The sequence below is a fragment of the Acanthopagrus latus genome, chromosome 5, assembly GCF_904848185.1.
Source record: "Acanthopagrus latus isolate v.2019 chromosome 5, fAcaLat1.1, whole genome shotgun sequence".
Classification (NCBI taxonomy): domain Eukaryota; kingdom Metazoa; phylum Chordata; class Actinopteri; order Spariformes; family Sparidae; genus Acanthopagrus; species Acanthopagrus latus.
In genome coordinates, this window is record NC_051043.1 from 30,023,310 (window position 1) to 30,049,469 (window position 26,160).

The 26,160-nt window shown below is 45.1% G+C and overlaps 2 protein-coding genes across 3 annotated transcripts in view; both read right to left on the reverse strand.

Moving 5' to 3' along the window:
- prkab1b (protein kinase, AMP-activated, beta 1 non-catalytic subunit, b) overlaps positions 1–1,278 on the reverse strand; it is a 5,432-nt gene extending 4,154 nt beyond the window's left edge. The window contains exons 1-2 of the mRNA XM_037099261.1: positions 661–1,278; positions 67–219 (exon numbers count right to left, since the gene is read on the reverse strand). Coding sequence (XP_036955156.1) covers positions 67–213 — 147 coding nt within the window. The 5' untranslated portion in view covers positions 214–219; positions 661–1,278. The remainder of the gene's footprint in view (positions 1–66; positions 220–660) is intronic.
- Positions 1,279–1,841: 563 nt separating this feature from the next.
- On the reverse strand, positions 1,842–24,807 carry msi1b (musashi RNA binding protein 1b). 2 transcript variants are annotated; one of them, XM_037098426.1, is made up of 15 exons: positions 24,602–24,803; positions 24,346–24,386; positions 23,830–23,911; positions 23,576–23,660; positions 15,876–15,917; positions 14,002–14,094; positions 9,667–9,715; positions 9,107–9,189; positions 7,958–8,075; positions 6,838–6,918; positions 5,235–5,291; positions 4,822–4,884; positions 3,821–3,975; positions 3,417–3,462; positions 1,842–3,333 (listed from the first exon to the last, which is right to left on the reverse strand). In XM_037098426.1, the coding sequence occupies exons 1-14, from the start codon at positions 24,658–24,660 to the stop codon at positions 3,421–3,423; spliced, it is 1,050 nt and encodes a 349-aa protein (XP_036954321.1). In that variant the 5' UTR covers positions 24,661–24,803; the 3' UTR covers positions 1,842–3,333; positions 3,417–3,420. The 2 variants fall into 2 exon arrangements, 1 of the variants encoding a protein (XP_036954321.1); XR_005075116.1 differs by lacking the exons at positions 1,842–3,333; positions 3,417–3,462 and having other exon boundaries at positions 3,946–3,975; positions 7,953–8,075; positions 24,602–24,807.
- Between the last annotated feature and the right edge of the window lie 1,353 nt (positions 24,808–26,160).

The window sequence follows — 26,160 nt, forward strand, 5'->3', positions numbered from 1 at the left end:
GTGTCAGCTCTTGAAAAGCCAGTCTGGGGTTCTGGTTCTGGTTCTGGCACGAGCTTGTTCCCACACCTTTGGGTCATCCCTCTGGAACAGGTCCGTGTCCTCGGAGCTGTCCATCAGGATGTTGGGTCGAGCCTCCTTCCCGCCCTGCTGTCCGTCTCTGTAGGTCCGGTCCCCCTGAGCCCCGCCGGACCGATCGCTGCTGCTGTTCCCCATCTGAGTCTGCAGACACACCGAACACACCCGGAGTCACTCAGCTGATTATACACACTGCGTCTGTTTTATACTGCGGGTGAGTCTTTGTGATATAAATAATTTCCCAGTCTGGGATCAATAAAGTAATTCTAATCTATCTATCTATCTATCTATCTATCTATCTATCTATCTATCTATCTATCTATCTATCTATCTAGTGCAGTGCTGTGAAAAGTGGTGAAAAGTCCGGTTTCTCTGAACTCTAATACCCACAATGCTTTGCTGATAATAACAATTTGACCTTCTGGATTCTCAAACTTTCTGTTTATTTCCAGGTTTGCATGCAGCAGCTTCTGTTGGACCTGTGGACACTCCTGGACATGTGAACCTGGCGGAATCACCCTTTAAACACAAGTTTCACTTTGTCTGCTGCGTGAGACGATTTCAAAATAAAAACCGAGACCCCACCTGAGTCCTGTGGTCCTGCGTCTATGTGGAGGTCTGAGGTCTGCGGGACATCTGTCTGTCTGCTCGGTGTCTGTTGTTTCCGTCTCTGAGCTGCGGCTCCACTTTTCCTCTCGGGGTGAAAACGCGGTTCCGAGTCCACAGATGAGGCTCAACCAGCTGCTGTCGGCTCGGTTCTGTCTCCTTCCTCCGGTTGGTCTTCTTTAAATCCCCTCTGAGGAGCTGATATCAGCGCGTCTTCACCTCTTTGGTGTCGTTTAACTTCAGAGTGCGTGTTTGTGTCCGTGCGTGAGTGTGCGTGAAGCGAGGAAAACACACCTCTTCCGCCTCCTGTCCGCGAGCGCAGGAGTTAAAGTTTAACCCCGCTGCTGCCGAACACACGGAGACACACCGAGAGACACACAGCACCGGAGAACATGTACTGAAGTAACACAGTTCATTAAATACTGACTGACAGAAACATCCAGTAAAGCAGAACATGAACCCGAGTGTTGTGTCATTTACAGTATCTCTGCTTGTTGTGCTGCTTCCTCGTTACTTCATAATATTTAATACTTCTACTGCTGGTAGTTGTTTTTTTTAAAAAGATATCTGACTAAATGTTTCACATTAAAGTTCAGTTCTCTGTAGCTGAAGTGAAGGTTTCCCAGCATGCATCAGCTCCTGTCTGTCGTGTGCGTCAGAGATAAACATGACCCGCATCACAGCGACTCTCACGGTCCGACTTCACTCTGATAGAAACAGAGCAGAACACTTCCTGTAACTTCACCTGCTGCTCTCAGGGAGCCTGATTATTATTTATTCTTCCATTTCACACCAAACTGAAGATGTTTAATGACACGATGAGAACTTTGTTCTGCTGTATCGATTTGGATCATTTGTTTTCAAACCATCCAGAATGAATCAGTGGAACAGGAATAAAACGCAGCTTTTCAAAATATGTCACCTACATTACCCACAATGCACTAGTCTTTTTTCCGTAAAGATTTTTTTTTTAACCACAATTCCATTTATAAAAGCAACAATAGGAAAACAATTAAATCCTGTTTTAACAGCACTGAATGCAGCCGGACGCCTCAAGACCTGTAAACACACTTTAAAATGTGTAAAATAGTGGAATTACCCTTTAATATCAAACACAGACAATAATTGCATCAAAGGAGTCAAAACAGGACATATTGATGGAATGTTTTAAAATAATTTATTAGGAATTTTAAGAAGTTATTTTCCCAACGGAATAAAACATGACAGAAAAAAAAAAATCAGAAAATGTTACAGTGTCGACAAAGATTGTTATTTCTCAGTGAAAACAGCATCAGAGTGTGAAACTACCAGCCAGGTGAGCGAGTGTATGAAAGTGTAAAAGCTGGCAGATCCAGAGTGTTTTGTTCTTAAACTAACAGCCAAAGGAAAAAAAAACAAAAACAAAACAAAAAAAATAAAACAAGAAAAACATGTAATCGTGATCAGCCAGTGCAACGTTCCTAGTAGCTCTGAACATTTAGTTTTGGTCTAAGAGAAGCCGTCACGTCGCTACAGCTGTGACCTCCAGTGGACACGCAGGTGAGCAGGAGGCAGGTAGAAACACCTCTCGCTCTCACCGTCTCTAAAAGGTTCAAACATCCACATGCTGACATCGATGTTAATGTAAAAACAACAACAACAACAACAAAAAATCAGATTGAAATTTCATAAATTTCACATTTAGCCGCTGAGGCGCCGCCCCGCACACACCAACACAACCTGCAGAGCCCCCAGCTGATCGTCTGCACCAGTCCTTCATTTTCCTTCACAAACAGTCATTTCATATTGAAAATCACAGTTATAACAATATGACAAAGTAAGAAAACAGCATCTTTTTTTTTTTCACCCCCCCTCACACACAAACATCAGCAAAGCGTCCCGGCGTCTCTCTCGGCCGGCGTTAACGTACCGAAGTGTTCTCGACCTTCACGTGAAGCTACGATGTGTAACAGTCTCCCAACACGAGGAGGATCGACGACGCAACCAACGCAACATTTATCTCCAAAAAATAACCTCCCACCGCCCGACACAAATATCAGCAGATCCCTCCCAGAAACCAGAGTCGTATTTACAATATCTTACAGAATTGTACAGCTCGTGTCAGCCTATTACGCAACTGTGACTAATGACCATTATTAGTGTGACGCGTTTAAAAACCTACCAAGATATACACTTTGTGACACATTGTCAAGAAATCGTATTAATCACAAATGTGTTGTTAACATTCAGTATGAACTAGAGACAAATATACAAGTTTGACTACAAATTACAGCTCATGACCTTCATACAGGCTTCACGTGGAGAGAGAGCGCGCTCTTCTCGTCTCAGAGCGATCAGGATAAAAACACAAAGAAACGACGCAGCCGTCACAAAAAAAAACAAAAAAAACAGCAAACATAACGACAGGAAAAGACTAAAAAATACAGCATCTGTACGATATAGTGAGAAACATTTCGCTCCCGTCCTGAACTTCTTCTTCTTCTTCTTCTTCTTCTTCTGCTCAGGAGGTGGAGCTCAGTGAGGCGTCAGTATCGTCAGGGGGTGGTGGGTCGGCTGCCCCGGGCCGGAGAGGTGGTGCTGGCGGACAGAGACGGACCAGATCAGCTCCAGAGCGGCTTCAACTCCTTCCAGCTCTCAGTCGACAGCTCTGCACTGAGAGAGGACAGCGGGGTTACTCACGGAGGAGGGTCGGGTTTAAAATATCAGGACGCAGATCACAGAGAACACAGACTCACGCTCTCAGTGGTAACCGTTGGTGAAGGCCGTGGCAATCAGAGGACCCTGTGGAGCAAAAACAAGCTCAGTGACGGCACAAAATACTGATTGTTAGATAAGTGATGGACCTGCTGGACCTCTGCTCCGACCTGACAACAGTGTCTGACGCAGAGCTCTTTCTCTACAAGTCTCAGGACGCCTGAATCTCCTGGTTTTATTCAGTTTTTCTGTCAGCATCAGGCGTCATACGTCACTTATTCCTGGAGGAGCTCAGGATGTTTGTTTTTTTTTAATTCTAAGAGATGTTCTAGCTTAGCATGAAAACTGCTAACAAGGAAGTGACTTGTTTTAATTGTATTTCTCCAAATCCTGGACCATAATTCTTCTGTTAAAAGCCAGTAGATCAGTGGAGAGGCCGTCTCACCCCCAGACTGTGGCTGAACCCGGTGCTCGGGGCCGGGCTGGCGGCGCTGAGGTAACTGCTGACGGCCGACTCCTGACTGGCTGTTCCGTACAGGTCGGCCATCGGGCCCGGGCTGCTGGTTCCTAAGAATCCAGCTGTGCGGGACGGGGTGGAGCCTGGAGTTGGAATAAAAAACAGCAACGTCAGAGTTTTAATGTTGAAATCAAACATCAATGGCTTTTTAACTTCAGGGAGATTTTAACTGGCAAACGACACCATCAGTGAGAAGATCAGCCGCTGCTGTAGAGTTACTCTAAAACATTTTCGACTGAGGAGTCTCTCGATGTAGCCGGAGTCGCCACAATCAACAATAAAGTTTCTCTGAGCAACTTTAAATAACCTGCAAAAATTCCTCTGATGCTCATGACAGATGTCTTTATCAAAGTGGCTGTAATCGATATGTTTCGGTGTTTTCTCTCTACTGAAACTTTACTGTTCACGTTCAATCTCACAAAACTAAAAACACAAAACAAAACGACGGAGCTAAAAGAGACGTTTAAAAACAAGTTATTTGAGAAGCTCTTTTTGTTGAAAATCTCTTAAAATCTCGACAGCAATCAAAAAACCAAAAGCTCTGACAAGAAAGGAAAAGAAGGATCTGGTGTTTGTGGCTGTTCGAGGTCTATAAGGCGATCGCCTCTATGGAGCAGTTTTCCTTTCTGATTTTTTTGCCTTTCTTCAGTTTTAACATGCTGAAACATGATGTCTCTCCTCGCTGTGATGTATCTTCAGAATTTAACTGATTTTAGACTTTTAAAAAACATGTTTTAACGTCTTCTGGACGTCGTCTGACGAGCTGTACGATCTGCTGCTCTTCTACTGGTCCCTGATTTTCCGGCTCGTTCGTTGTGATGAATGTGACAAACAGAGCTGTCGTCCCTCCAGCAGGTTTATGTGTGTTTAGAAAACCTGCATAAAGATGTTAATCATGTTGTAGACGTGGCGTGTTTCTGTTTTCATACCTCGGACTACTGCTGCCGCCGCCGCCGCCGCCGCCATCGGCCCGTACGCTGTGAGAGGAATCGCTGAGGAGACGGAAAAGATAAAAAGATTGAGGTCAACTGTGTCACAACATGAACATAACAAATAACTAATGGCACAAGTTAAAGTCTCACTCCAGTGACCCTCTCAAAACATCTGAGATGAATTAGATCACAACAGGAGAAATTAGCAGTGAAACAAAGAGGAGGTCACTGCAGGAAGACTTTCAACATTCCTCATTTACTGTCAGCAATCCTGCCTTCAGACTGAGACCGAGGAGGACTGACAAACACAAACATGCAGACCAAAAGAGTGATGAGGTGTTGGTGCTAACGTGCCGTGTAGCAGACCGACAACGTGCTGCTTGTAAAGTCCAGAGGAGGGACTGACTGACCTGTGAGCTCAGGGGGGTGGGGTGAAGTCAGAAGGGGAGTCCTCTCTAAGTGGAACTCTAAAACAGAAACATCAGAGTGCTGTTGAGACACACACCACCGCCGCCGGCAAGGACAAGAACACACACACACACACGCATGCACGGTGGCGAGGACAGGAAGTGTGTGTGTGGCACAAATCAAAACACAAACACAGGGTGAGGAATGCAAACAGGAATTAAAAAAAGGATGAGCGTTAAAAATCATCTGAAGAGGAGCGAGAAATACACAACAAACATCACAGCAGAGTCACAGAAAACTTCAGTTCAGGAGTGTGTGCTGATGTCATCAACATGTCACACACACACGCACGCACACACACACACACACACACACACACACACACACACACACACACACTTGTTCACAGGTTAAGCAGATGTGATTCCACTCCCTGATGTTTACAAGCAGCCATTTACTCCCACAGCGTTCGACTACTGTGTTACTATGGAAACATGTTTGTATTTGTGACAGTGTTGAACACACAACTAACACAAGTGGATCCAACCAGCACCGACACCAGAACCATCCTGTGGTAACGACCCGCTGCAGTCGCTCCAGATGTCTCACACTGACTTTTTTCTCCTCTAGCGCCACCGTGAGGTCGACGTGACTTTTCATCTCCACCATCAGCTCATAATCTCAGTTTCCTGCAGTTGTCCTTTAGTTTCTCTGTACGGTGTGATCTCAGTAAAACAACAAGCTCGTAGTTTATTGACTGAGTGTGCAGTAAAACAGGCTTCACACTTCTTTCCTACAGATCATTTTCCAGGACTTCTGCAGGGACCGTCTCACTGGTTTCAGTTTAAACCCTGATGTTGTTTTCTCTCATTATTTACACGATATAATCATGTAAAAATAAAGTATATAAAGTAACTGAATATTATGATCACCAGTAACTAAGAATTGCTGCAGGCTTTGCTTTAATAAGGAGCAACAGTAAATATACAAAAGTAAAACAAATAAGACTTTAGAATCGTTCTGTACTGTGTAAATAATGTTCCAGGACATTTTGCTTTTGTTTTAATTTTTCCGTGTGTTTTCCAGAACGTGTTGATTCCTGTATTAACTCTGTCAGGTTGCATTCAGGTGTTCAGGACGCTGCAGCTTCCTGTTTCTGATAAATACATTACGTGGTATCAGAGACTCGGGCTGTCACTCACACCTGATCCAACATTTTAGACATTATTTCTGATTTCTTGTCAGTAACACGACAACCTGACTTTGGTATAACTGGCAAATGTTGAAACCACAACAAACTCTGACTGTGAACCATGTTAGCTTTAACTCAGGACGTCAGGATGTTTTACAGTTCAGCTGAAACAGGAACTTCACAGGGAGATGAATCATTATAAAGTTTTTATATCTGCACATACTGATAAATAATTATATCCAACTCATTTAAGAAACATCTGGAAGACTTTGCAGCACGTCGTTTCAGATTATCGTGAGTGTGAAGTGATGATTCAGTGTCGGAGCTCTGAAGACTTTAACACGACATGCTGACTGACTCTGGCTGTGTATTGATCCATCAGGTCATGTGACATGTGTCGGTCATGTGATTACCAGGGAACTGGTAGGTGTATCCAGGAGTGATGCCAGCGTAGCTCCGACTGGTGTAAGTAGCAGTCTGAAAGCCCGGATAACCTGCAGGAGACAGAACCGCCGTTAACATCTGCTTCACCCACAGAGAGTCGACACTGAACGCAGCACAGGTGAGCGTGTCAGCGAGGCCTCGTACGGTCCGAGCAGGTGCTGATATTCAGCACCTGAGGACAGGACTGAGCAGGTTCTAGTCTCAAACACAGATTTCTTTTGTTTACAACCCGACAGCTGCAGAAGTGATTCACTCAGTGTCATTTATTCAGTGATTTACAGTCACTGTGATTTAAAATCAAAGCTGCTGTTCTCAGACTGAACAGAAGGTGGCAGCATCGCTGAGGCAACAGGTTCTGACTGCTGTGAGTCCAAATAAAATGTCACCGAGTCTGTGGAGGATAATGAGAGGATCAGAACCGATAAAGGGCCATTCCACTAATTCTTCCCCTCAGCTTTACACAGTTACAGTGAGTTTTCTTCTCAGACCACTTTCTAAATCACTGTACTCTTTACTTCACTACATTTATCTGACAGCTTTAGTTACTTTACTAGTTAAAGAGTAATTTCACCAAATGTCCACTTTAAAGTGTGTTCACAGGTCTTAAGAAAAAGGAGAGCATAAAGTATGTTTTGTCTCCAGAGGAAGCTGAATGTTATCTTATAAACGGCCTCCAGTGATGTCACACAGTGGCAACAGTGCATTGTGGGTAATGTTGGTATCTCTGGTTTTGCTGGATCGAACCGTCCAAAATGAGTCAAATGGTGGTTGCTGCTTTTTAAAACCTTAAGGGACCTACATTACCCACAATGCAGCTCAGCCACTGAGTGACATCACTGGAGGCAGTTTAACAGATTACATGCAGCTCAAAAAGTACAATGCTACCTGCGGAGGTGTGGAGGACTCAAGCAAACGTACAAACACTTTACTTAAAACAAGTAAAAGTACACAGTTACGCTCCACAGATTACTTCTTTGTTCTACTGAGGAGGCTGCAGCTCAGTTAATGGTCAGCCGTCTCCCCACGAGGCACCAGGTGACCTTTCAGGGCCCGTCTGGTTGCTTCCTGTCCTGATCAATATTACCTTACCCAGCATACCGATGCCCAGCATGAAGGCGTCCATTCCATAGGGCATCACACGAGAGCGCCCCCTGGCCGAGCCCGTGGGGGACATCACCTCCTTGGGCTGAGCTTTCTTACACTCCACCTGTTAGCAGACGGAGGAGAAGTCAGCATTTATATACCTTTAAAGGGGCAGTTCACCTCCTCCACACTGATGAAACAACAGGTCATGTCAACATTTCTGGAGCTTCACACCCAAATAAACATACCATGGCTCCATGCAGCTCGTCAGGTGTAATCCAAGTCTCCAGAAGATCCCAAATGTGTTCAATAAAACTTCTTTACACCCTCGACGTGCTGGTTGAGCTCTGATGATGCTTTTATTTTAGCAGCTACAGCCGAGATTTAACTGAACTAATCCTGATGTTTTCAATGAGACATCCAAGTGTTGATTGGTTTCTTATAAACTTTCACTATGAGTTAACTGAAGCTCACATCACATTAACAGAATTCAAAGACTATTAAAGTTAAAGGTAGAATCAGTAGGATTTGTCCCAGCTGTTCCTGAACGCACCACAAAGACAGTTGATTGTTGAGTCTCATTCCCAGGACGTCAAATAGACACATGTTGGGTTGGTAAAGCGTCCCGAGCAGCAACAAAGAGAGAAAATCAGAAACTCTCTGCAGATACGAGACACTAACACGCCTTTTCTCCACATTCCAGCCTCCCTCTCTGTCTGTTTACGGCTTCTTACGGCTTTTACGTCTTCGTCTCGTCTCGCTGCGTCTGATTGGTCCACATCAGTCTGCTGATGTTGGGAAATAACAAGAATCCAGAATTCACCTCAGATGCATCAAACTAAAGTAACGAGGCTGTTCTGAAGCTGTGAGGAGGAGAAAGTTCAGGTGTTTGTGTTCAGGAGTAAAGAGAAGTTTCAGAGATGCTCTAGTAAAGTACAGATACATGAAACATCTGCTGAAGGACAGTAATGAAGTATTTGTACCCGAGTTGTGTCTCTGAACGTCTGACTGCACTTCAGACGAGCTGCATGGAGCCATTTTATGTTCTTCATGATGAGTTGCATCAACTCTTGTTTTGCTGTGAGGCTGCAGAAATGTTCTGTGGACGATGAAACTTCATCTGATTGTCGATCGGCACGTCGACACACTGCTCACCATTTTGTTGTTGATCTCGTGGAAGTGGATCTCGCAGACTTTCTCCACGACGTCCTCGTTCTCAAACGTCACAAAGCCGAAACCTGTTTGGGAGGACGAGGCGAGTACATGAGGGGACACATTTCGCACAGCGCGCTGGACTCAGACAGTCGGCTTTTCTCTGCAGCTAATAGTCTCCAGTAATCAGCGCTGTAATAGCCGCTTAACACATTTGCCCCCCTTCCCCCCCGATTCAATACTGCTACTCTGCACTCATCCTCTCTTCCCTCCCTTCCAGGCCAGAAGGCCCGGGCAAAGCTGGTAGGCTGTCATGATCGATCAGTCCCAGGGTGGGGAGGAGGTGCTTAAGGCTTTATCCTTATCCAGATTAACGGACTGGCTAATTAGACTAGCCCCGTTCGTCTCCTCCAGCTCAGCCCACAGGAAGGAGGCCCGCGGGGGGTGGAGGCGAGGGGATCGATAGATATGGTGGAAGGACTGGAGGAAGAGTAGTAAACTGGAGGAAGAGCAGGGGAGACGAGGGGAGCGACGGGACGGGGGAGAGGGGTCAGTCGTCTCACCTCTGTGCCTGTTGGTGGTCTTGTCGAACATGAGCATGGCATCGTCGACCTGAGGGGAGACAGACAACACCGTTTTTTAGTTCCTGCTCGCACTCTGTTGCCACGCGGCATATTGCCTGACCTCAGCCCTTCTCAAGTTCTGCAGGGAGGCTCAGCAACAGATGGACAGAAAGGAGGGGGAAGAGGGAGACGAGCGACAGGTTACAAAGAGGAGGAGGAGGAGGAGGAGGAGGAGGAGGAGGAGGAGGAGGAGGAGGAGGAGGAGGAGGAGGGGGAGGAGGAGGAGGAGGAGGAGGAGGAAATACTGTACAACAAGCTGCTGCTGCTGCTGGATGTGACTGAGCTGTGAAGTTGTGCTCACAATCCTTCGCACAGTGAGCCCATAATCTGCCCTCTAAAGCCCGACATTCCCATGGCAACTTTACAAAAAAAAAAAAAAAAGTCCATATAAAAGAGCTCGAGCCAACATCAAATATGCCTCTTATGAATGGTGGGAGAGAGGCCAGTGAGACAAAGAGAGAACGTGGCCAGTCAGAGGCAGAAAGGTGGGCCGGAGGGAGACTCGATGAGAGGGCCGGAGCTGATAGCCAGAGAGGGAACAGCGACAGGTGGAGATATGGTGAAAGAGAGAGAGCACAGAGAGTCCTGTGAGAGAGAGAGAGAGAGAGAGAGAGAGAGAGAGAGAGAGAGGGGAGAAAGATTGGGTCAAAGTGGAAAGGGAGGAGAGAGGAGAGACAAAGAGAGGCAGAACAAAGAGGCCTGGAGGCTTTGTTTGTTGGCACAGTCAGCCAGAAGTCCTCCTCCTCTTCTCCCTTTGACCTCTCCCTCTCCGGCCCGGCCTCCCTTTATGGAGCAGAGACACAGGTGTCTGCTGCACACACACACACACACACACACACACACACAGAGTTTCTTATGTCAAACTCTTCCTCGCTCGTCTTTTTTTCCCCCGACATGTTTATGCTCCGGTCTCCGCATAAACATTTGGTAAATGAATCTCAGGCTATAATAAGTTTACTGGATTTGCTCCACTGAACAATCTGTCTTGGTCACATACTAGCACACAGTCTGGACGCGTGTGTGTGTGTGTGTGTGTGTGTGTGTGCAGACCCCTAAGGGCAGTTTGCCTACAGAAAGGTCAAAGGTGAGCGCAGAGTGTCAGTGTGAAAGAGGACCTGTTACTCTGATGCCTCTCGAGTCAGCGCTTCCTTCCAGTCGGCAACATGTTCGACTCTCCGTCTCTTTATCTGAGCCGACACTTTTATCTGAGGCGGCCCGACCGCACCATCTCCTCAGACCGTAAAACTAATAAACAATCAGCTGAAGAGACGGGACGATAAAAACAACACTCTTCATCAGCACAATCATGAATAATCGTCACACGACCGTCTCGAGGAAGTCGGCGATGTTCAGTCCTGTATGTGTTTCCTGATTTATTTTGAAGTGCGTCAGCTTATTAAAACTGGATTTAAACTACAGAACAACAGCGAGAAAAGCTCCCCGACATGTGTTCATCCTTCATGTGTGCAGGACAACCGTCTGATTTATGATTATTTATTCAAGACTCTGTGACTGATCACGCGTCCTCTCTGTGACAGAACACAAACATCTGTAGGTTTAAAGTGACTCCAGTGTGTTTTTATGCACTTTTAGTTTTTAATTTAAAGGTTAGGTTTTTTTAGGTTACACTTAAAAATCATTCAAAGATAAATGCAGCGTCCAGACACTGAACCTCTAGCTGCACAGCTAACTGAGCTAATTTGCCAACGTTTTCTTACATAAACTTTGTTATTAATCCAAGTGTGAGCCTATTATAACATCCAGACTAAAAAGGGGAATCTGTTATTTTAAACCAGGGTCCAGGTTTTGCTGTCAAAGATTCAAACTTACTAAAAGTTTCAGAAAAGGTCAAGTGGATCGCCGAGACGTGACTGAAATATAATCCTTTGGGGCAACTGCGACCTTCTAAGCTACGTCCACTGAACGTGTCTGTTCTTACATTATATTTTGAAACAACTCCTACAGAGACTTTTTGGGTCGTCAATAAGATTCTTTCAGTAACCAGAAACACAAAGTCTCGTTCAAAGAGAAGTCTCGCTCTGAAATCTCTTGAGAGATGAGTTGTTTCTGTCGTTGCCTCGTCTAGATCGTCAGAATCAGTAAAATATTCAGCCGTGACTTTGTAAATTAATTCTTTCAGGTAATTATTAGATGTTATCAATTATTGGGCTATTTGCAGTCATGTTTTTACGGCATCTTCAGGCTTTTATTTTGAAGCTGTCGTGGCAGCGGCGGCGACAGGTGAACTGGTCCGATGTGGCATCACGCACACAGACGTGGAGGAGCCGCAGTGTTTGAGGTTTAAAGAGAGAGACAACGTCGAGCTAATATCGGCCAGGACAATATCGTGATAGAAAATGTCGGGTCTGGTCCAAACCCAGCTGGCGGTTCCTCGAGGTAAACTCCAAACTCCTCTTTCCAACTCCGAGTCACGTTTCCACCGTCGTCCTCCTGCAACATCTCACGGGAAACTTCTCCATGAATAACACTTTAAGTTTGTGGTTACAGAAAGGATGATTTCTGTGATGGTGAGCAACAACCTCTGCCTGTCAGGGACCAGAACCAGAACCTCAGGTGGACGTGATGTCACAGTCACAGTTGCCCCAAAGGATCACAGTGCGGTCGGGTCGAGGCCGTCGACTGGACCGAAACACTCGACGAGTCCGACTCGTTCAGACGCTGAAACACGTCAGTACAGATTCAGCTTTTCATAAACAAACAAACAAACACGATTCTTTACAACCCAAAGTGTTGGAAAACCACATAAAGTCTCTGAGGGATCCGATCAAAACATCACAACAGCGCCTGCAGCTGAAACACACTCAGTGAACGGCAGCTCCTTCTTTAGATTTCAAACACTGGGCATTTTAATGGCGACCGCCCGACAATATTCCCTCTTATCCTCTTTTTTTTTTCCACCTCTCATCTTCCCTGTTATCCCCTGCCCATCCCTCTCTGCGCTCCTTTGTCCTCACCAGGACGGGACACAAAAGGTCCAGTGAGGCAGTATAATCAGGAACTTCCATGGATGGCTGGAGCCTGCATTTCACCGTCCATCCCTCGATATCTCTCTCGGCAAAAATTCATCTCCGCGTTATGATTGAGGAGGGAGCTCGGGGAAACCGGAGGCCCGAAACCTCCGGCGCAGAAAATATGAAGTGGAGTCAGAGTCGTCGCATGTTTGGACTTTGTGAAAGTTGGACAAACGGTCGTCCACCTGCTGCTCGCCGAGACACTTTGTGTGACGTGTGTTTTCTTGTTTTCACACCGTTTCACTGACGATCCACAAACTTCCAGTATGCAGATAACTTCTGAGCAAACCAACAAAATATTTGTCCAGCTTTGTGCCGAAGCATAAAGGCCCTCGTAAACCCCCCCGCACACACACACACACACACACACACACACACACCCCATCTTTGCCCCAGTTCCCTCTCAATCAGGCCCTCCCTCCCTCCTCCCTCCCTCCTCCCTCCTCCCTCCCTCCCTTCCTCCCTCCTTTTGTCAGCCCATCATCTATTCTCCGCCTCGTGTCGCTCGCAGTCCTCAGAATTCAACAAACTTTACACAACTTTATATTGAACATCATAAAAACACGTGAAGAAGAAAAAGAAAGAGAAGGAGAAGAAGAAGAAGAAGAAGAAGCTCCAGCAGATGGTTTTTTTTTTTTTTTTCAGCATTTGTCGACTTTCTGTCACTAAACTCCTGAACTCACATGCTTCACACCCCCGTCCACCTCCTCCTCCCTCCTCCTCTCCTCACCCCCTCACCCACAGAATTACTTGGGGACAATAGGCAAGCCAGGTCGCCACGGTAACGGGCCAGGAGGGGGTTGTGGGTAGGAGCAGCTGTTACATCAGATTAATTCAGATTCTGATAATCCCTCCTCCTTCTTCACAATCACCACACACACATTACAAAACTTTTCTCTCCCTCCCTCCCCCCTCGCTCTCCCCTCTCCTCCCTCTTCAAGTCCCCCAGAACTTCGCCCGCTGCTCCCGGAGCCTCTCGGCCTCGTTATTTTTCCCTTCCTAGCCTCTCCAGCGAGTTTCTCTCCCTCCACTTCTTCTTCTTCTTCTCCTCGCTGTAACCCCCCTTCGACTTCCAGGCGGGTCGCTTCGCTCTGAGTGAAGTGTTTCTCAGACAGTTTGAGCAGCTGTGATGTGGTAACAAGTGTTTCTGCACCAAGCCACAAAAGTGATCCTTATTCTGATTCTGATCCGTTCGGGACGATGTTAAGCGATAATCTTCGCACTTTTTTAAAAGGTCACTCACCTTCCCAAACTGGTCGAAGTACTGTTTCACGTCCTCGATGGTTGTGTTCACCGACAGGCCGCCCACAAAGATCTTCTTGGTCCGAGTCACTAACTGGAAGAGGAGGAAAGACGCTGATCAACACATTTTTATGCACCAACAGTCTTTTATCGTCTCTGAGCTTTTTGTCAACTGACTTTCTAACTTATTTCCAGACGAACTCTTCCTGCTTTTCATCTTTCATTAAATCCAAACTTCCTTTATTTTTTAAAATCCCTGTATGTTTTTCTAATTGCATCTCGTTACCCGTGTGTGTTCTAGTTTGTTGGTTTATCAGCTGGATTTAACAAAAATTTCCACAGAACTTGGATGCAGGACGAGTCTCAGGTCCAGAACCGACCCAGTTAACATTTGTTGTGGATCCTGACAGAGAGTTTTCTAACTCGACTGCTTTGTTAAAATCTGAGGGAATAATTCACGGACCTTGTTAAAAAAAATCCAGCGTATTCAGGTGGCTGGCGTCTTTGAGCGAGTTCAATCTGATGCAGATAAATGGGACCTGACTCAACTTTTACATTTTTAATTGATCGTATGTGTGTTAGTCGAACAGTTTAACATTCAAAATGTGTATTTTTGTCCTTAAACCTACTGCAGAAGTGAAAACATCGAGCCATACAATAACAATTAAAACACGCTTTTATTTTGTAATTCTGTGTCACCTCCTTCCTCAACATTCAAACAGCCGAGGAGAAGAGGATGAAGATATTCATTTCTCTCTTTAAAAGGAATAATAAATCAACGATGTGGAAATATTCTGGAGAAAAGATGCGTCAGCAGCGAACTTGTTGCTCTCGCTGCAACATCAGCTGCTGGAAATTCACCCTGATGTAATAAAATGTAATAAAAAATGATGAAGATGACAATGTTTCCGTCCCTTTGACATTTAATACTGAACCAAATCTTATACGTCTAGTTCAAAGTAAATTTTTCTTTACAATTATTTACGTGTTGTTATTTTCTTTATGTGAAATAAAGAGACGGCAGCTTCTCCTGCAGGCGTGTCCAGCGAGCATCGCAGGCTGAATCAGATCGATCGTATCGCTGTCCGATGAATCACATCGTGATGAAAATACTGTTTTTACACCCGACTAATTAAATACAACTGTTAGTAACTGTTCTACTTTAATACACTGAAATAAAACCCCAGTAATAAATCAATGTTCACTTTCAGTTGATGTAACAATTTCTCCAAAAAAGAAACTGCCAATAAATTATAGATTTTAATCATAACTAATTGCATTTTCCACCGCTGCCTCCTTAACGTCGAGCTTTCCAGATAAACTCTGGTGCCACTGGCTCAACGGCTAACTGAGCTAATGAGCTAATGAGCTAAAAGCAACTAATTACAGCCACTAGCTAGCAAGAAGCAGTGGTCGGTTACTTTGGTGAAACGCTGCCTTCACATTCAGGTCGTATTTTACAAAATTACACTTTTGAAATGTAAAAATAAATCAACAGAAGTGAATAAATAAAATGTCTCCACGCAGCTCGTCAGGGCTGATGTGAGAGGCGGACGCAGGACGAGCTGTAGAGAGACGGTTTGTGTTTGTGTTTTAAAGTGAACTGTTCCTTTAAGCGACCCTCTGCCCTTCACACCGTGTTGCCGTGGACGTTAGGAACACAGCGTTCCTGAAACACAATCCAGACGTTTAGCGAGCTTCAACAATAGCGAGTGTCTCTGAAGTTGTGAACGTTTTTGTTAACACACGATCACGTAACAGTGCGGTGATGTCAGCCGCTGCTCAGGTTCATCAGATTACGAGGCATTAGCCCCGATAAGAAACAACACACACACACACACACACACACACACACACACACACACTTTGACTCACCTTGGGCTGAGCTCTGCGAGGGAACGCAACCTTTGGATCGATCTGTGGGAGAAGGGAGAGAAGAAGTGGAACAGGTGAGTGTTGTGCTGTGATTCAGGTGAACACCTTCCCTCTGTGACATCACACACTTTCACTCTTTAGCGACTCATCACTGAAGGTGTGACACGTCTGTCCACCTGGCACAGCGTCTTCACAGATACTAAAGCAGAATGACAGAGATTTAAAACAGAACGACACTCATTCAGAAAGATGGCTGACGGGCTCTGACTACGTCCTGGTGTCCTGTTTATTGGTGTGTGTGTGTCAGTGACGAGGAGGAAAATCACATTTTAGAGAATAAAGTCGAGGTGTTTCAGTGTTTCCATCAGGGGTTCAGGAGGCGCTCAAACGTTTCCCCCTTTAAACTGTAAAGATTTCTACACACTGTTTCCTTCAGATGTTAAACGGAGCTCAGACTTCGAGCTGCTTGAGTTCATTTTTTAAATTATTTATGTTTATTATTTTGCTTTAGAATCATCTGGCGGTCAAATCGAACCTCCTGGCGGTCCAGCTTCGGCCCGCGGGCCTCAGTTTGGCTCCTCTGCACATTATCAAGTTAAACACATCAGCCTGGTTCAGTCAGAATTAAGAGGAAACATCACTAATAAAATAAAAATAAATAAGAAAATAAATCAATGAGGTTCATTAAGAATATTATATTCTTGTACTGCTTCAGTATTTCTTGGGACTAAATTGACCCACTTTAATGTTTATAAAAGTATAAAGCTGAGTACTTTAAACTGACAGGTACTGGTTATAAACTGTTAAGTTTACGGAAGTGAAACAGATTTCAGATTTTAAGTCTTTCATGTTATAATTAACATGAACTTTAATGAGAAACTGGAGAAAGTAAATGTAGAACATCAGTTTCATTTTTAACAAAATACATAAAATCAGAATTGTCCTCCTGTGTTTATGTGACAGACAATAAAACTGAATATATTGATGATCGATACCACGTTCACTACGGGAGCCCTGAACACTCAAATAAGAGAAAACTCCACATTACGTGTGTGTGTGTGTGTGTGTGTGTGTGTGTGTGTGTGTGTGTGTGTGTGTGTGTGTATGTCCTCCGCCTCTCTCGTCACCATCATGTGACATGTGATCTCCTGGAATCTCACACAGGCTCAACAACCACAAACACACCTCTGCCCGGCCCGGCCCGGCCCGGCCCGGCCCGACCCAGGACGGAGGACGGGACAGAGGAGAGGGAGCTGTCAATCAAACCCCACCGCCAGCAGCTCCACCCAGTCTTGTTTGTGTGTGTTTGTTTGTTTTTGCCAGCTTCACTTCATTAACTTGTATTAATCTGAACACACAGAATAAAACACAAGCCCATGTTGTCTGACTGAACGACACCGAGGTGAAGACTGCAGGCAGAACCACACCATGCAGGCCGAGTCCACACGCACACGGGGAGGTTCTGGTTCTGGTCTGCGAGGTTTAAAACACAAAAACAAATCCAATGTTCACCGACTCTGACTCACTTTAATCTTCACTCCTTGTATAAATGTGACCGGTGTCAGAGCGAGGTCAGGGGTCGCCAGTTATCCTCCTGCAGAATTCTGTCTCACTCGTCCAACAACCGTTTGTTGGTTTGTTGGTTTGTTTGTCAGCATGATTACACAAAAACTACAACAGATTTCCACTAAACGTGGCTGCAGGAAGAGACTCGGCCCAGAGTTACTGCAGGTGGAGATCGGCATTTGTGGAAGCTAATAGCGTCAGCAAACTGATTAAAAACAGCTGATGAAGTGAGGAGAGGGTTCACCGAACGTTAGTCAGCTAATAGGACCGCTAATGTTAGCATCAGAGGCTTTATAGTGAACGCGGTTTGTGTTGGAACCAAACAGCAACGCTAATGTTAGCATGTAACAGCAGCTAAACGCCGTAAACCAAAAATACATTTTAAAAAATTGAGCATATATTGTTAAATAGGTGCAGAAAACGAGCGTGGACGTTAATCTAAACTGGTTTAAAGACATTTTCATGGCTGGTGTTTGATTACACTTCATTAGGTTAAGGGGGACCGTTGGGCCTTGGCGGAGGTATGCACTCTACAACTGAGAGCTGTTCTAGTTGTTGTCAACAGGCCTATTTGTCCGTTCGTCCCACCGCTGTATTTAAAAGTCTGTTTAAATCGACTACATACAGACAGAATAACGTCCATTCGTCAGTATAAACACTAAAAAGATGAAATCCAGACGTAAACACGGACAGCAAACACGTAGGAAAACCTCAGTTTTAAGAACGGTCCGTGTGCGTGTGGACAGGCTGTAAACTGCAGTCTGACACCTCTATATTAGTCTATTCTGGTCTAAGAGAGCTAGAGAACGACTAGACTACACCACACTGTACTGCAGTTACACTAAGAGATGGTGAGACAGTACAGCACTAAGATTAGTCCGTAAACCATGAGAGGGTAGAGTTGAACTACAGCAGAGAGCTACAGCCTCCGTGGTGACACACATGCGTTTAACCAGAGGGAAGGCCGACGGTGTCGATGCTGCTCGAGCGTCACCGCGAGTCCTTCGCTTTTCTCTATCGTCACGATTTTCTGTCTGTTGTTTCTAGAGAGCAGAGTGAGAAGACTAAGAGGCTAAAGACTGGAGGATCAGATGCAAGAGTCTACTGTTTTAGTTTCTATGGTGGCTACACTACTCTCATAGTCACCTCCGGTCACCAACCCTCCTGATGTCCAACACTCCTGTGCACATTCAAAAACAAACAGACACACACACACACACAGACAGACAAGAGTCAAACACATGGCGGCCTGCAGCACGTCGGCGGGAACTGTGGACATGAAACACACAAAGTTCTGACGTTGTTTAAAGACCCACAATGCTTCACTCTGCAGATGTTTGGTTCACCCGTCATACTTACCTCCAACAGATCAGGTTTTAGTTTTGGAGACGTTGTCGTGAGCAGATGAACAGAGGAACTATTTTATTTTCGCAGCACAGATATTCGTCAATACTCAGCATTGTTCAGATTTTCAGAATTTGTGTTTTTTGGCGTCCAGCTGCTGATAAAATATATTTATTTAAAAATGCAGTGCCTTGGCTCTGATCAGCTCGTCTGTCCGTCTACAGTCACCTCTGTCTTCACTCAGTGTGCAGATAACAACGATATTTTAAAGGTTACATGACACAAATAATCATCTATCAACAGGAGTTCAAGTTAGAAACTTGTTGTTGTCTTTTGTTGGTTTTTCAGCAGGATTATAAAAAAAACTGCTGGAAGTTATTCCAACAAACTCAGATGGAAGATGAGTCTGTTAACATTTCAATGTTGATCCACAAACACTTCTCACTTTCTACATTATTTCCTCAGAGGAGTTTATGTGGCTGGTATCTGCGAGTGAAGTACAATCTGATGTGGATCCAACTAAAAATTTGATTCTGACAGATATAAAAGTATAATTTAGTGATGTTGGATCAGACTTGACTAAATTAAAGGGGACTGTTGGTCGTTGGCAGAGGTATGCACTCTACCGAGTGCCACTCTAGTTGTTGACTGTGGTGTTTTTTTGTGATTCTGGTCTCACAGGACACCAACAGTGATGATAACAAAAGGTAAAACACAACAGGACTTTGGCACCACCGAGGTTGAAACTCAGTTTCCAGCCGTTTTCTGAAGCTCGCTCACGTTACCTCGCCGGTCGGACGCCATCAGAAGATGGACGCCTCTGTCTGCACGTTGATCCAGAAGGAAAATAGTTCCTACATGAAACTGCTCACAACAAGACCTGTGGATTATCCTGAGAACCCTGATAGCGATTTTTGGAAAGGGACAAATTTTGATCTGGTGCTATGAGACCACAAGACGACCGACATCTTTAAAAACTCTGCAACTCACCGAAACACCACAGGAGAAATTTACTGCCAGGTTTTGTAACGTCAGTTGCCCTAACAAGTTGTTTACAGTGAAGAGGGAGACATTTTGTGTCTGTAAGTTAGTGTGTAACGTCCATAATCATAATTTTTATCATTATTTTTCCAAGCAGAGTGTTTTTAAACGTCGTCCGACCTTCCTGAGGAGATCTTCACCTCAGACAACATACGTGAAGCCGTCTGAAGGGAGTTTCACCAGCGAGGTGGCAGAGAAGAAGCTGGAGGTAAATCTAAGAGAGGTTTATGTAATCAGGCCAATCCCCTTTGACCAAATACATCCCGGCTACGCAACAGTTGGCCGAGCGAGCCGCCCGTCACCGCTTGAGCTGTGAGCGCACTTAACACTACACACCGATTGGTCAGCGCTCAACATCTCTGAGGAACAACTCAAGCTTGTTGACTCCAATCCTATTAGTCAGGAGGGCCATACTGATCACAGATGGGGTTATCCTGCCCCTCCACCCCTCCTCCACCTCCTCCACCTCCTCCTTAACACTCTGGTCAGCATGGAAATGGTTAACGGGGGCCACAAATATGCAACAGCGCAAAGAGCTGTGTGACCGTTGTAAAAACCCTCTGCTGAACCTCGGAGCTGCGATTGAATGGAAACTTTGTCCCACAAAGGTGCAGTTTACATCGGCCGTCACCGGCTTTACAGATAGCAGGAAGCCGGGAGGGCACCCAGAGGGGCGACTAACAGACCCGCACTCTTAAATCTCAGTAAAAACCTGCCTCGTCAAAACCGGCCCGCATCTGTCCTTCAGCACAATAAGTACCAATAAATTCCTGTGCAGCACTGTATTTGCTCTTTAGCCTCTCGCCTGTGCAAAGCTCTGTTAATTCCAGCGGCGGAGCGGTTCAGTCGGTCACAGCATGGCACATTCTTTCTGTTGCCACTGGAGAACTTTTCTCTCTAACAGGATAACCTGTCTGCATGAGAGCGAGGCGGAGGGGGGGGCAGGGCGAGCGCTCTGCAAAAAGGCCCACTCGACTCACCATCCAACCCCTGTGGCTGATCGCTGAGCCCTCACCGCACCACACACTCTCCACCCGAGGCTGAGAAAACGCCACCGACACACCCGACCGCCCGTCGCCAGAGGCCCCGCCGCCAGAGGCCCCGCCGCCAGAGGCCCCGCCGCGGCCCACGAGGAGAAACTCTCATCTGTGGGTCCTCCGTGAATTCACTTAATGAGTTATCAGAAGAGCAGCATGAGGACAAACAGTCGCAGCTCCTCTATCTGTTCACGCTGTCTGGATTTCTCTTACCCAAGAAATGATTGTTAATGAAATGCTTTGTTATCTTCCTTTTTGTCTTTTGTGACAGAGCCATTTTTCAGCTGTAACGGAGGAGGGGGGGGGGTCACTATGGCAACAAACCCCACGGCGAGTTACTGGCGTCCAAGCATGATGGCGCTACTTGTCACAGCTCGGGCGCCTGCGAGTGAAACTACATTCAGTTTCACAATCAAACAGCTTCCAATGCTGCTAATTTTAGATTCAGAGCAACGAAATGATCTGATTCTCCAGAAATTTTATTTTTTCTGTCTCTGTTTTCTCCCTCAGAACGTCCACGTAAAGGAGCAGCTCACCCAAAAAACTCTTCACCTCCTCCTCCTCCGTCCACGCCGACGGACGATCAGGTCCGCAGAACATTTCTGGAGCTTCACAGTAAAACAGAGTTGCAACTAAAACCCAAAACAACTTAAAATGTCTCCAGAAGCGAACAGTGTCAGCATGCTCAACCTGCACGTCATCGTGTAAATAACATCTCTTCTTTCTTTCTTTTTAGACTTTAAAACAAATCTCCATCTCCTTCAGTTGTTTAGCAGAAAACACTGCAACTACAAACAATGTCAACATGATACCTGTGGAAACATCAGATCCATCTGTAACTCAGTTTATTTTGTGTTTTGTCTCTTTCTTCAGCAAATAAATTGCCCACAAAATCAAAGTGTAGGGAGGCGGAGAGTCGAACTGTGACGACGTGATCATCATGTGTTATTAACACGACATCACTACTTTAAATGTGGACTATGTAGTTTTGATTTAAGACAAAGTTTAATACAAACTCAGAAATATTCAGTGAATAAACCAGCTGTTCTCAGAGGATAAAAAGCTAGAAGCTAGAAAGGTGGCAGGGTCCGCCACATACAAAGTAAAACAGTATAAATTGTTTTGTTCTTTAAGGTCAGTTTGTTTATTTAGTTTGTTTAAAATCAGCCAATGAGGATCTTCTGATTAACCCGTGCTCCTGTAATATATTAAGAGGTATATATATTCATAATTAATATATTGCCACAGCCCTAATTCTTAGTTAACGAAACATTTCAACAGCTGAAGTATCTGGAGACCAAAAAACACAAAAAGTCTCTAACAGCTCGTCTGCTGTGATCCAAGTCTCCAGAGATCACAAACTGATCTCAGGTCGTCACTAACGCAGTGAAGATCTCAGAGCCAAAAACAATGAAAAATAAAACAAACAAATAAAATAAACAGCTCGTCCAAGTATCCAGAAGCCCCGAGATCCCAAATTGATGAGCGAACATGTTACTGACACCCTGTCCTGCAGATGCTAAGCTAAACTAGCGCAGACGAGCTGTTTGGAGCCATTTTATGTTTCTTCAGTTGTTTCTATGTTTTAAATCAAGTCTCCAGCGAGACTTACTGTGAAGCTCCAGAATTGTTCTGTGGACTACGACACTTCACCTGACTTTACATCATCAGGAGGAGGAGAGAGCTAAATCTGCTTAGAAATCCTCAAAAAATATGTTTCTTACATGTGCAGAACCTGCCTTAGAAAAGTCATGTTTTTGAGTTGTCTTCAGTATCACAGTGATCCAGTGATATTTGTCTACACATCAACAGGTTCACTGCTAACAGGAAGTGCTAACAGATAATTCTGCAAAGTTTAAATGTAGTTTCAGAGAATTTTATTATGTTTTCTGGTTGTTTCTCTGCTTTAAATCAAGTCTCCAGCTGCTTCAGTTGTTCAGCAGAACGCTGCGACTCTGTTTCACTGTGAAGCTCCAGAACTGTTCTGCAGACTAGGACACTTTCCATCAGCATTTTTCAATTTTCATTTTCTAAGCGGAACTTCTCCGTTACCTCTTGAAGATTTGAAAGAAGCGCGTCACTAATAAGAGCACAAAAGGAAGTAGCGGCTCCTCATTTAAATACAGTGAGCGGCCTGCAGGAGAGAGGCCGGGGCCGCCGTCCCTATGGCGACCACATTGTTCCCAAACGAGTGCACATTCATCAATGACACCACACGACAGGGAACTGATATATTTTGAGAAAGATTTCAGACAGCTGACAGTTTAATTCTCCCTGAAACCAACAGGAAGTTGTCGCCTTGTTGCTTCTTTCACACCTGAGAAACTTTCTGGGTTCGGTTTCCCCTCAGGGAGGAAAAAGAGACGCTGGACAAGTTTTGCTTCTCTTTTTTTTCCCGGAGAGCTAAATCAAAGATCGGCAGTGAGCGCGACTCTGCTTTCCCTCCTTGTTTCTATGGAAATTGACACTGGGCGACATTGTGTTGGCTGAAGAGGGAAACATTCTCCGTGTGCCTCCGTGTGTCTACGGCCGACTCAAACATGTCACAGTGATCTGAGGTGTGGCGCCCGGCACGGTTTGAGGAAAAACATCAGCATAGTGGAAACCTCAGTAAACACGCTAAAATGTAGCAGCGGATTATTGGAAAATCCACTAATCAAACACTGAGCGATGGGATTAGCTGGTGGTGGGAAGTAAATACAGAGAACTCACTGTTTTGGAGTCCAACTCGTGCCGGGTTTGGGCCAAAACTTTATCCACGCCTGCCTGATCAACAAAGGTGACGAATCCAAACCCTCTGCAGACATCAGGGAGGGAGAGGAGGTGGATGGAGGGAGGAGGGGGGAGTATTAATGACACAGAAACTGATGTTGACATGTAATGATACGTTATGAGCAGGGAGGAATCACACAGGTCAGATAAACTTTCATCTGCGGCCCGAGAAGCCGGGCTCGCAGCTCCCTCACCTCGAGCGCTTAGTAACCGGATCTCGCATCACCATACACTCCTTCACCTCGCCGTACTTGCAGAAGTACTCCTTCAAACCCTCTGAGGGACAAAACAAGATGGAGAGGAGACACAAGAGCTGAAGGATCAACAGGGTGAAACTGGAAAATGAAGCAAACTGTTTCACTCTGCTGCTGAGATTCTCCTCCAGAGGGTTCAAACTATATTCCAACACAAACTAAAAATGTTAACGACACTCAAAAAAACCCATAAAATCACATAATTCAATCTGAATTTCACTCTTTTTTAAATTAGCTTTTCAGAATCACTGATTCCGTCTATGCAGTTCTGAATGGGAGCATTCATCCTGGAGCAGGATTCTTAATTTTAACTTAAAATACAAGTAATGAAATAAATAACATTTCAATGTGGGCAAACAGAAATATTCAGAGATAGAGCTTTTTTTAAAAGTTTGTATTAGTTTTATCTGAGCCATTTTAGGATCTGTGAACACATGGAGACATAAAAAGATTTACCTTGTGTGGTCTGCCAGCTGAGTCCACCTATGAACATTTTACTGTGGAGAAAAAAAATAAGAAAATATGATAAAACACGAGGATTCATTCAGGTGAATATTTACGGAGTTTTTCACAGTAAAATAAAATAGCCATTGAGGTTTTTTCAGGCGATAAAACAAACTTCAAAGAGTGCATCATCACTGATTCACAGCCCGCACCAGACTCCACTTAGAAAACATTGAATTCTGAGTTTGAACAGAAAGTTAGTAGTTACCAGGGGTCGTGCGGGGAGTCCGCGGCGGACAGGGCGCTCTGGCTCCCTTCTGTCTCCATTCCGTGTCCTCGCTGCGTGTGTGTGCGTGAGAAGTGAGGGCCGTGGGTGTCCGAGCCGTGCGGTGCGGTGCGGGAGAGCGGGCGCAGAGTGAGAGGAGCGAGGCGGGTCTGGCCCGGGGTGACCGCGAGGGGAGAGGGCCGGTGTGGGCAGGACGGACAGACTCCGCCCCCTCCTGCTGCTCCGGCCCGAGGGGCACGTGGCTGCCGCGTCAAGTTTCCGGATATCAACCACACTGCTTCCGTTACGGCCTTACAAAATAAAAGCTAGATTTACATTTGTTTTATCGATAAAAAAATGACATATTTGGATGTTTATGAAAAGCCAGTGGCACTTTTTTTTTTCTTTTTTCAAAATAAAATGACGGTAATTAGCACAATGAACTGCACTCTCTTAAAGGTACAGTGTGCAGGATTTAGTGGCATCATACAACCAACAAAACCAAAACAGTCCTATTTAAGTCTTGCCCAAATCCAGGAAGAGCGGCAGGCTCTGAAACCAAACCATCATGTGATGCACCATGGAAGACTTGTCTGTAAAATGGTGGATAATGACCCATTTGTCTTAATGATTTGAGCCATTTGGGCCAATAGAATTTGGAAAGTTTCGTTTCATTTCGTTTATCCGTGAGGTTGCAGGATGTTGCCGTTTCACTGGGGCCAAATCCAGTTCACTTGATGGGCAACAGCTCATCGCAGGACCCTTGCTGATGGCAGTGACACAAGGTGCCATCTGCACATCAGGAGGAACTTCAGGGTTCAGTATCTTGCTCAAGGATACTTTGACATGTAGCTCAGTTCCACCCAGGAGCCGGGATTCAAACTAGCGACCATCTGATTACCAGTCCACCAGCTCTACCCACTGAGCTACAGCCGCCCCAATTTGGAAAGTCTCTCATTTAATCTCTTTTCAAGTTATATGAGTGCTGAACCAGAAGTTTGAGTCCAGAACTTCACAATCTGAAGATACATCAAATCAGAATCGGAACAATCTGATACATTAAAACAAAAGGCTGTAAAAGTTTGGCCCCAGTATGAAGTTGAAAACATTTTTATTTCCCTCATGTTTAACTTCTTCTACTCGTGTGTCTTCTTTTACGGCTCAGTCTGAGTAGATGTAGATGCAGATCAGAACCAAACTGGATGCTTCCTGGTGTGGCTGTGTTAAAGCAGACGATTGGCTTCTTGGGCTGGATGTGTGTCTCAAAACCACCATTTCTGGCACTACAGGGATTTTATTCAGAATGGTTTAAGTGGTTAGTGTCCTCTCTTATAACAACTCTGGACAGGGACGGTTTCTTGGGAGTATCCCTCTCTCTGTGGCGTCCTGATTGGTCATTTCAGGACTTTGGAACAGTTGATTGTTGAGTCTTATTCTCAGGTTTTCGTGAGATAAATGTTGAACATTTTCAAAAAAATTTGAATACTCTACTTTTAATCTCACTACACAGATCGAACGGGAGTTCCTCTGGGAAGTGATCCGTGGTACCTGGCAGCCCGACC